Source organism: Sceloporus occidentalis, unplaced genomic scaffold, assembly GCF_023333645.1.
Source record: "Sceloporus occidentalis isolate IW3139 unplaced genomic scaffold, rSceOcc1.0.p SCAF_1, whole genome shotgun sequence".
NCBI classification, from domain to species: Eukaryota; Metazoa; Chordata; class Lepidosauria; order Squamata; family Phrynosomatidae; genus Sceloporus; species Sceloporus occidentalis.
In genome coordinates, this window is record NW_028316981.1 from 167,702,735 (window position 1) to 167,714,234 (window position 11,500).

The 11,500-nt window shown below is 45.1% G+C and overlaps 1 protein-coding gene across 1 annotated transcript; it reads left to right on the plus strand.

Annotated features, from left to right (window-relative positions):
- Positions 1-7,769: 7,769 nt before the first annotated feature.
- NPFF (neuropeptide FF-amide peptide precursor) lies at positions 7,770-11,460 on the plus strand. Its single transcript, XM_089481317.1, has 3 exons — positions 7,770-7,928; positions 8,851-8,981; positions 11,177-11,460. The coding sequence occupies exons 1-3, from the start codon at positions 7,785-7,787 to the stop codon at positions 11,298-11,300; spliced, it is 399 nt and encodes a 132-aa protein (XP_089337443.1). The 5' UTR covers positions 7,770-7,784; the 3' UTR covers positions 11,301-11,460.
- The last annotated feature ends 40 nt before the right edge of the window (positions 11,461-11,500 follow it).

Sequence of the window (11,500 nt, forward strand, 5' to 3'; positions counted from 1 at the left end):
AGCAACAACTGGAGGTCCATGTGTTCCCCACTCTGGTTATAGCCCCGGTTTTGTGTGAATTTTGCTCCTTGATCCTCAACAGGTGCAAATTGTCTGCCTTAAATGTCTGTCTTTTCTCTCACTCCTCTCTGCCTGAAACATCTTTCCCCCACCCCCAAAAAAACACCCACTCAGAGCTGTCTGCTTCTCCAAACCTGCCTTGGCTGGGAATCTTTTGGAGTATAGTGCGGGAAGATAAGTGAGCTGGCAAGGGTGAGGTCTTTCTGACTGTCCCTCTTCAACAGACTTTCTGTGGCTTGGGAAGGGGGAAGTTGTTATGGTAGGGAAATATGGGATTTATAAATAAATAAGAATGCACTGCCACCTCCCATAAAATAGCATGAGTGAGGCAGGGCGATGAGTGCACAACAAAAAGTCTCAGCAGGAAGCATCATCATATAACTCTTCTAATATTTTTCCCCAGATCAGGTATCCATCAGTACATCCTTCAGCCTTTATTTCTCTGTGTCTCCAGCTTGAGATTACTGCTTCCGTATTTCCGTTGCATTTTCTTTCGTCAGCTGGCCCAGGCACAGTTCTCTCCCTGACATGCTAGCTTTCCTTGTGGAGGGAAGCATTTGGTTGATTGGTTGGTTGGTTTCTAGGATGCCATCAGGCATGCAACCACCTTTGCTACCATCTGCAGCCTGTGCGGGAAGAAGACTAGCACTCAATGCTAACAGCTGTATGAATTGCTTCTGCACCCAGTAGCTCCTCATAGCCCTTTAACAGGGGTGGGAAATATGCAGCTTTTTGGATGTTGTTGGTCTGCAACTCCCAGCATCCCTATACATAAGGTTGCTGGGAGTCACAGTCCAGTAGCATCTGGAGGGCCATGTGATTCCCATTTGTGTACTTGAGCAGTGGTGTCACTAGGGATGGATTGGATATGGACAGCACAGGGACCAGAAGGGGGTGCCACCCGATGCAGTGGTACCCTTGTGGAGGTGACTGCCTTCCAAGTCTGGCAGGGTGGTTGCCATCATGCCAGAACACCTGGGGAGGGGCAGTGGGACCCTGAAGGCTGTGGGGCAAGGGGGTTGGGGGCAGAGGCTTCAGAGTCTTGCTCAGCAGCTTGCAAGGCAGTCCCACACACACACACTGGGTGACACCAACCCTATTGACGCCATTGTCCTTGAGGGGAGGCCAGGTCTTGTATGGAAAATATCTATTCCTGATTCTGATAACAGGCCAAAATAGAGGCAGCTTTCATAAGACGCAATGCAGCCCTGCCCAGTGACTATTCCCTTTTTCTCTCGACCTGGCTATTTTCTTTTGTCCTCTTCTGGTCCCTTAGATCCAGGTATGTCACGCCTTTTCTCCAGGGAGCATAACCTGACATACCTGTCTCTCCATCTCCCCTACTGTATTCCTCACAACCTTGTGAGGTAATTCAGGCTGAAACCCTCTGGATCCAATGTCACCTTGCAAGTTTTGTGGCTCAGTGAGGACTAGAACCTGGACCCTCCTGAGTTGCCATCTAGGATTCCAACCACTGTAACTTAATGGCTCTGAGGAGCACCCCAAAAAGTAGAAGCAAGGATCCTTTCCAAAGTTGGGAGCCCCATTTCTGGCATTCTAATCTGTTAAACCCCATGATGCTGAGCCAAATGTGGGTGGCCTCATCTCTTTCCATCTGTATCCCCTCATCTACCCACCTGCCCAAGATCTGAACCTATCACTTGATGTGGACTTCTGAAACCAGGCCAAAAGAAGCCATATAAAATGAGGCTGTGTGTCATCAGGGTACTTCCACCACAAAGGATTCTGCTTATTTGTGCCAGTAACAGGGCTTGTCTTGCTATAGTTTAAGGGGAGCAGCCTATTCCCATGCTGATGCAAGCTAATCCCCTTCTTCTTCAGGGGCTGCGTTGCTGAGAAATGGGGAAAGATCTGCAGAGACAAAACTCAGCCTGTTCCCAAACTCTGCTGGTTCCCGAGAGGAAAGGATTGTTATTGGGAACATCAATTAGGGGCTGATCAGATGGTTCCTGCTCAGCCTCAAGGAAAAATATAAAACCATCATGGTGTGGCAGTTAATATCTGCATTTGCACTGATGTCTTGTCTTGTTTCTCTTTTTGCCTTCAGGCAAGCAGGCAGCATAGTTAGATTCTGGCAACACCTTGTCAGTCATCCTCTTGTTTGTTCCTTTCGTAAATGGAAAATGACGCTCAAATCGCATCAGGCTGAGGCCGTCTATTTTACATCCCTTTGTGTTTATTTCTTTCTCAGTTCTCACCAAGTGGTGCTATGTATTATCTTCCTTTTGCTTTGTGGGTGTCCCAAGAACCAAGGGCTGATCTAGTTCAGCACCTAGGTTTCTTCTTTGTGGTCTCTGCGAATCACACAAATGGGTTATCCTGTGCCTTCGCAGAACCGATTGGAACCTTCTTAGAGCTATGACAAGCATTTTGGCGGTAACTAACTGCCCTATTGGGCCAGTTTCCCGCCTAAACCCTTGGTTCCTTTTTTCCGCCGCAGCAACATCATCTAGGAACTCTTCAGAAATTGATTTTCCTGTCAGACTTTAAAATTCTATTTGACTGGATCAATCTGCGTTTTAGTGGTAATCTTTTAACATCGTCGTTCATATTATAGAAGGAGCGCTGCTGGGGGTTTTTGTTTTGTTTTTTTAGAATTGCTTACTGAATTGCGACTTTAATTTCTGAGATGAAGTTGTTTCAACGGCCATATGTCTCACCTTCGCATTTGGCAAGGCCCTTGTTTTTCTGACGTAAAATTTTAAAATAAATCAGCTGCTCGCCTTGTTGGCATGCTTGGCAGAGTTCCTCTGCACTCCTGAGAATAAATTTTTTTAATGGTGCCTGCCTTGCTGGCACGCTTTGCACCTTGCATCTCTGAGGGAAAGTTATAAAATGGCCACTCGCCTTGCTTCCCTACTTGGCTAGAGCCACTCTTTTGGCTGAGGACAACCTGTTTCATGGCCTCTCACCTTGCTCTTGTACCTGGCTAAGGGTACCAATTGGCTTGCGGCCCAACTTTGATCCTCATCAGTCCCTAACTTTCCGGGATCAAACCAATTGGTTTGCAGCCCAACTTCGATCCTGTCAGTCCCTAACTCTCCGGGATCAAACCGATTGGCTTGTGGCCCAACTTCAATCTCATCGGTCCATAACTCTCCAAGGTCAAACCGATTGGCTTGCGGCCCAACTTTGATCCCGTCGGTCCCTAACTGTGGGGTCAAACAGATTGGCTTACAGCCCAGCTTCGATCCCGTCGGTCCCTAACTCTCCGGGGCCAAACCGATTGGCTTGCAGCCCAACATCCATACTAATTTGTTCCTGACTCTCTGAGGTCAAACTGAATGGCTTCCACCTTGACTTCGATCCTTGTCAGTCCCGGACTCTCTGGGGTCAACCCAATTGGCTTGCAGCCCAGCTTCGATCCTTGTCAGCCTCTGACTCTCTGAGGTCAAACCGATTGGCTTGCAGCCCGACATTGATCCTCATCGGTCCCTGACTTTCTTGAGTCAAACCGAATGGCTTGCACTTCAACTTTGATCACACAATGAGGTATTCCTGCACCTGTGGAGAGTATACTCTGAATCTTCTAGAATAGCTAGGCAAAATTTCTGGTGGTAGTTCCATCCGTCCCAGCTCGATCCTCAGTGTTCCTGCTAGTGTATCTCAGTTCCTTTTCATGTGCTATATGAGCATCATCTAGGAACCTTTCTATATTTCTCTATAACTCTGGTGACAATTTGGCTTCTGCGTACTATACTTTGCTTTTCCCTTTGATTGGTGTCTTCTCGGTAACTAACTTGTCTTGTTAATGGACCATCTGCTCTCCGTTTCTTTCCTGCACTGGGCTCCTCTTATTCATTTAGGAGGTCTGAGGATTCTGGAGTAAGATTACCCAGCAGAGATGGTCATCTGCGTTGTTTGCTATGGCTTGGGAAAGTTATAATGTGGGGTCATGATCCTGTGGCAAGGCATTTACCTCTCAAGCGTGAAAGAACAAGGGATTGCATTTGAAGGCCCTGTTGCATAGACAGGCTCTAAAACCATCCCAGCCTCCATCAGCAATGGTCTCTGTTCCACCTTGTGCAGCCTCTGAACATCTGTTCCTTGTTCCTCTCAGAAATGACAGATTGAGGCTGAGATTCCATTGAAATTGAAAAAACACAAACCTATTGCCTCAGTTTTGAGTATTGATACCATCTGTAGTTTTGAAAGGGACTGTGGAACATACTTGGGATGTCTCATTGGGATGCTCCTCCTTCAGAATCCATTGCCTCTTGCAGAGAGTGCCTTTCAGCTCCCAATGGCTTCACTCCCGGTCATTCTTTGTTACCCAACCCCAAACAGTCAGGGGATAGGAAGAAGCATGAAAAGAAGAAGCACTCTAAGCATTCTAAGACTGCTCCTTCGAAGGTTCAAGACTCATCTCAGTCGGTAGAGCCACAATCTTCTGCTCCACCAAGACAGACCTCCACAGCAACTCTACATTGCTCTTCCCCTACTGAACCTTTGTAGATTGTACAGGTTCAAGTGGGCTCGGCATCTAAAGGGGAAATTGTGGACTCTCCTTGACAAGTACATTCATACACACATAGGTATGCATCATGCTGCTATTCCTTAGTCAAAGACCCTAACCAGGATTCCCTTACCACCACACCAGCACATAGTGTGATATTCTGTGTCATCGTCTTCTGAATTTCCTATCCCAAGTATTGAAGAAGGTCTGTTTCATTGCACTGATCCAGACATGAGTTCAGGAGTGGCTCTCAGTTTCAGAGTGATTCCAGGGACCATCACAGTCATCAACCTACTCACCATAATAAATAAATAAATGAAATGAAACTTTTATTTACACCCTGCTTTTTGTAATAAAACAGTCAAAGCGGCTTACATAGTTAAAAACATGCAACATACTTAATATTACAATACCCCCCCTTAAAAAAATTAAACAAGTTACAATTAAAAATAGTTTTAATTGAACATGACGGACAGGTTCATCACCTGAACATAGAAACCTTGCATCTGATTATTTGGAGGATTCATCCCTAGTGCTGCTACCTCCAATTTGAGGTATCGTTGAAGCCACACACAAACCATTGACACAAAGGTCCTACTCCTACAAGTGGGAGAAGTTTTTACCCTTTCTTTCATGGAAGCAACTATCTCCATCATGAGATCAAATTCAGTATGTACTCAATTTCCTTCTGTCACTCTCTGATCCAGGCCTTTCTTCATCCTCGACCAGGTGTTACCTTGCTGCTATTTCTTTTCACTTCCAGTTGTCTGCCTGTCCCTCTTGCTTTCAAGACCTAGTGGTGAGAATGTATTTCAGATAATACCAATTATCATTCATATAATAACTGCACCTACCTGTTTCAGATCCTACTCCAGCATGGAGTTTAAAACTCGTTTTGTTTCAACTGTCCGGGAAGCTCTTTGAACCCATGGCTTCCTGTGACCTCAGATTACTCACCTGGAAGATTGTTTTCCTGATGGCTATTACATCTGGAAGATGAGCTGCTGAATTCTGTGTGCTAAGAGTTGGTATGTCTTATCTAAGCTTTCCCCAGGTCAGGATAAAGATGTCCTCCATCCCAATATTTCCTTTCTGCTGAAGGTTGCTTCATCCTTTCATCTTAATCGGGATATTGCTTTGCCTTCCTTTATGCAAAACCCTATTTCTGATTTCATATGTGCTCTGCACTCCCTGGGGGTCTGTAGAGCCCAAGCTTTTTTACATTGATAATACACTGAACTCAAGAAAGGCTAATAGACTTTTTGTCTGCTACTTGGATCCGAAGCTAGGCCAGCCGGTTTTGACACAACGGTTCTCAAAATGGGTGGTGTGGACAATTCATTTTGCCCATGAACTGGGGGTGAGATTGTTACTATTGTATATCTTCTGTATAAAGAGTTCTTAGAGGTTATTGCTCCTAAATCTTAAATCACCACTCCATCTGCTAGAACCCTGCTTCTCAGTCTAATTAAAAGATTGTATGTACAGCGCTGTGTAAATTTACAGCGCTTTATAAATAAAGGTTAATCATCATCATCATCATCATCATCATCATCATCATCATCTCAGGCCAGTGGTGTCACTAGAGTTGGAGTCACCCAGCGCAGTAACTCATGGTGTCACACACACACCCATTGACCTCCTTCCATACCACACCATACAGGATCCTCAGTAATATTTGTGTACTTACATTACTCATAAATCGTAATTCCCATATATCACTGAACGTAATGGTAATAATTGTGACAGAAAACAACTAGCAAAATTAGAATTATACTTTTAAATTACAGTGTCATACAGACAGCCTAAATGTATTTATGTGTACATAGTTTTGTGTAGTTCAAGTGAAAATTTGGTAAGATGTGAAGTTTTTAATGAAACTTTTAAAATTATTAAAATTATTTTTTTAACTCCCCTCCCCTCACTCGGGGCTTCGCCTTTCTCCTCCCACTGAGCCTCTTCTCATTCACACCAGCTCTTCAGCATTTTAAAGCAATGCAGGCAAACCCACAACTCCATTCTGCCCAAAGGCAGGTGTTCGGGGAACAGTGGTATCACCCCCCTTAGGGTGTCACCTAGTGTAGCTTGTACCCCTTGCACCCCATAGTGATCTCAGGCTGCCATGAAGAGCCTATGATTTCAAAACCATCAATTTCCCTTTCCTCCCTACTTTTCCTTCTTTTTGTTGAGTCTTGCCTGATGAAGCGACTTGGAAATTCTGAAAGCTTACACACAATTTTATGTCCTTTAGGTTACCTTGATCAAACTCTTTACACCAAGTCAAAGAACACAGGTCTTTTCTCTGTTTTTTAAAGAACATAACACAGAAACATTCCATTATTATTATTATTATTATTATTATTATTATTATTATTATTATTATTATAGCTTCCAGGAACCCCCAGCCAGTATAGCCAATAGCCACATCTTCTGGGGTGTTTCTGGAAGCTTCAATCCAAAAAGGCAATCCTTTTGGGACTGTAAGCTCAGCGATGGCAAGAAGAAAGGTGTCAGTCACCTCTGTTGCAAAAGGGATGAAGGCATTACTATCATCCTGGACTGGTCTTCCAGCAGCCTAAAATGGCAGCTCTCCCCCAGCTCAACTCATGGTGCCTGGACTTGCATCATTTCAGCATGCCAGACTCTCCACATGACAGCTTCCTTTCCATGTCCTGTCACCAGTCTGCTGTTTGGTAAATGGGTTTCATTAAGCTGTAAGAGCTCCCCACTTTGTCAGTGGGAATGCCGCAGGGATCTGGGCTTGAAAAGCCATGTAGAGAGCCACATAACGAATGCGTGCTCCCATGCCAGCATTTGCGGTTCCCAAACCCATCAATCCAAGTTGAGTTAAGGCAGCCACTAGAGAGGCCAGAGTAGCCAGGTGTCCGAAAAGCCTGGCCTCTATTTCCCTAGTGCCCCGCAAAACCACGATAAACAAGCAATTAGCCGCAAAATCTCAATAGGACTTAAAGAGCCATTTGAGTGGATTTATCCTCGCAATAAGCATGCAGTCAGCCCCAGCTAGCGTTGGTGCCGTCTCTATCAGGGACCATCGTGGTCTCTCTCTGCTCATCACAGCAAGATGCCGCAGGCCGCCCACTGCATGCGCTGTCTTACAAATGGTTGCCCACCACTGTCATCAATCCCACCCCATGTCCCCCCAGCTTCAATGTGGAGATATAAAGGCAATGCCAAGAGGAGGGAAGTGGGACAGGGGAGAAGAGAGGAGGGAGAGCAGGCCTCAAATATGGAAGCCATCCGCTTCTTGCTAGCACTGACTTTGGTCTCAGGCAGCCTGAGGTTAGGCCAAGGCCTTGAAGAGAGACTCGGCTCCAAGGAGCTAGTGGCTGAAGAGCTCAATGCCTATCCAGAGAGATTCGTAGACTGGGTGGTAAGTAGGCTTGGGACTTGAATCTGTCTCTGTGTGCATAAGCATTGTGTGCATGTGTATGTGTGCATGCATGTGTGTGAGAGAGACAGAAAGAGAAAGACAGAGTCTTATAGGGTTGCCAGATTCAAAAATAAAGAGGGTTCCTGTACCCTTAATGGTTGTATAGAAGAGGGAATTTCATCAGGTGTTGGTTGTTCCTTGGTTATAATGACAACAATTGCTCAAACTCTCTCTACTACACAACCATTAAAGGTGCAGGAGCCCACTCTAGATTTTATTCTGGCAACCCCATATGTGTGTGACATGTTCCTGTGTTTGTTATTCCTTATGGCTGCATCCTGCCATTCTTAGATGGTAATACAGGTTGAGTTTTCCTTATCCGAAATCCTTGGGACCAGAAGTGATTTGGATTTGGGTTTGTTTTTTAATATTTTCATGCATATATATATATATATATATATATATATATATATATAGAGAGAGAGAGAGAGAGAGAGAGAGAGAGATACCTTGGAGAGGGGATCCTAGTCTAAACATGAACTTGGTTTATGTTTTGAATATACCTTATAGCCTGATTATAGCCACAGTATATTTTAACAATTTGTTCATGAAACTAAGCTGGGGCTGGGTGGATGGCTCTCCCCCTATACAGCACCACATTGAGGCCACTGCAGCATCTAATGTGTTATTCATGCCAAGTCCACCTGAGCTGTTGCCATCCTTGGTTCAGCATGCCTGAGGGGTGTCCTGAAATCACCCAGACCATGGGGAAATACACGTTTTAGCCTGCAATCCCAGAATCCCAGCTCCTAATCTCGTTGCAAACACCTCTCCCAACTACCTATGTTCTAAAGGAGTGTCCCAATTTTGTATTTTTCTCCCCGTTCCACTGACTTTGGATCTTTTACCTCCCTCTCTCCAGCAACAAGAGAACGAGGAACATGCTGCTCAGAGCTCTTCTGAGGATAATTCGCTGGGGGTCTTGCTCCGCTCCTTCCTTCATGCCGTGCAGAGACCTGGACGCAGCCCATCCTTCCTATTCCAGCCCCAAAGGTAAGGAGGCTGGGCAGGGAGCAGTGGGGAAGGCAAGGAGGCAAAAAGACCTATTTGGACCTATGCAGTAGGAAAGCTTCATCTGGTTTCTCTATTCCTCTTCAAGGTTTCTTTTCTTTTTCATTGCCCAGTCTCCAAACTCACATGCATTTGTTAGCTTTTCCCCCAGATTTACATTGGAAGACTCAGAAGCACATCTTCTCACTGTAACATCAATGTTCTCCATCCCAGCTGCATGGTGTTTGCAGCATCCCACTAACCTCTAAGATGCTTCCCACATTTTAGATGGATGAGGCCAAGGGGTCCCATTTTCAAGGCACGGTTGCTCTCTCTGGTGAATACTCAAATTAGGTCAATTTCACCGCATATGCCCTCCCTCAGTTTCTCTATCTTTCTCATACACCCAAACACTCTCTGTTTAGTGACTGAAGGGTTTCAAGAGATTAGCCAAGGTGCAGAATTTATTGGAGGGGAGTAGGATTAAGCACCTTGGATACCGTAAGGTTTAGACTATAATCCACATTGTCCTATTGGCACCACAGCTACCACCACCCTCCATAGCCCTACTACATTCCTAGGGCTTTCTTATGAACACAGAACCCACAATGCTAAACCAGTGCAGCCCCCAGTGCTGGCCCCTTTAGGATCCCTTACAACACTAACCCTGAAATGGAGAATTGTTTCTCTAGAAGGGGCCTGTTTGCATTTTCAGCATAACCACCCTCACTCATGCAATTTTAGTTCTCAAAAGGCTGTGCTGGTCATTTCCTATTTTGAAAAAAGGCATTTTAAGACCTGAATTTGTTTCAATGGGAAATTTTGATCCAGAGTTCTTCAGGATGCAATTTCCTATTTTAGAGGAAGGTGTCACTAGGGAGGGTGCCGGGGGTGGGGGGGGTAAACAACACCGGATGACGCCTCAGTGGAGTGGGGGGGTGTCACCCTGTGTGCTGGTGGGACTGGGCTGCTTTCTGGGTCTGGTGGTCTTGCTGACTAGGTGGTAAGTCACCTCCGTTTGCCACCCGGCCAGCAGCTCTGCCATAACCCAAAAATGTTGTTGGGAGGTGCATTTAAAAATAATTAGTACTAGGTATCAAATATACTAGGTACGCCACTGCTTTAGAGCACTTTTTCTTGTGGTGTTGCATGTCAGGGTGGCTGAGGCCCTGTATGGACAAGGGACAGGCAATAGATCCTTATTAGGTTGTCCATCCCTGATTTAGAGAAACAAACAAAAAGATGCTGCAGCAAATCATCGAGGACAAGAATTTCTTTCTCTTCTCCACCCTCTGCTTAAAAGGAATACATTTGGATTTAGTTCCACATTGTTTTCTGGTTTTTCATTCTATGTGAACCAAGAATTGCAGTTTAAAATAAACTCTGGCTTGGTAGACAAGCCAGCTGTACAAGCCCATGTTTGGACATGTTGGCTTGTTAGCAGTTGACTGGTTTATTTTAAACCATCATTCCTGGTTTGCACTGAACAAGAGAGAAATCTGACAAAACTGGATCCTAGTTTTTCTTCCAGCTGTATGGAATGAGATAGAAGCAGAATGCCCCAGCCCAGACCTTTGCAAAATATCGTTTTTGCCCATGTGCATCATGTTAAAGCATGGCTTAGCATTATGTGTGAAATATAATGCAAAGCAATGCCTGCGATGCAAAGTAGCAGGATTTTCATCTATTAAATTGGAATTTTTTAAATTCCCAAAGTAGTATTGAAAACAGTCAGCACAGCTCCCTGAATGCAAGAGGGAGTGTCAACCTATCCTTGGTCTCTGTAATGTCATGGGCTGGCTTTGTCTGTTCATTAAAAACACACAAATGCAAACCCCTTTGATTATTCTTCCCAGTGCCATCTTAAGGCCAGTCTTGGGAGGCAGGATAGTGAATTTAATTAACCTTGCCTGATTTAGCAAGGCAGTTCATCCACTCCCCTTGAGATGAGTGGAAGAGAAGGACACCATTCAAAATAATGCTTCCTTTCTTGCTTCTCACAGCCACCTGGAATGACAATCAGACTCTGGTAGGAATAAGCAGGGCATATGGGGTGGGAAGAATAAGAGAAGACAAAAGGTCTGGAAGGAGCAGAGACAGCAGGCAGAGTTGACCATCTCTAAGTACCAAAGATGTTTCTACAGAAACTTGACCTGCCTTCCCTAAATATCCATGTTGCCTTCCATCCCTCTCTGTAGGTTTGGCCGTGATGCCCGTGCCAGTTCCAGCAGTGGTGTCCGAATCAACCCCCGGGCTTGGGATTCGATGGCACCTCAGTTTCTGAGTATGGCTGTTCCACAGCGCTTTGGCAAGAAGAAATGAAGCTGGAAAGAACACACACGCAAACCTAACACCACCAGGAACTATTGCCAAGTTAATTCTGCCCTCTCCTATCCCTTCTATTCCTATTTTTGTTGTCACTGTTGGTTACCTGGACAACTGGTTCTCCTGTTTGGGCTTTGCTGGTTGTTAATGATTATAAATAAACATTGCTACATCTTCAAAAGCACTGCAGTCCTTTT

Coding starts and splice junctions, on each gene's coding strand:
- NPFF (XM_089481317.1), top strand. CDS start 7,785: ATGGAAGCCATCCGCTTCTTGCTAGCACTGACTTTGGTCTCAGGCAGC. Junction 7,929..8,850: donor AGAGATTCGTAGACTGGGTG/GTAAGTAGGCTT, acceptor CCCTCTCTCCAG/CAACAAGAGAACGAGGAACA. Junction 8,982..11,176: donor TTCCTATTCCAGCCCCAAAG/GTAAGGAGGCTG, acceptor CCCTCTCTGTAG/GTTTGGCCGTGATGCCCGTG.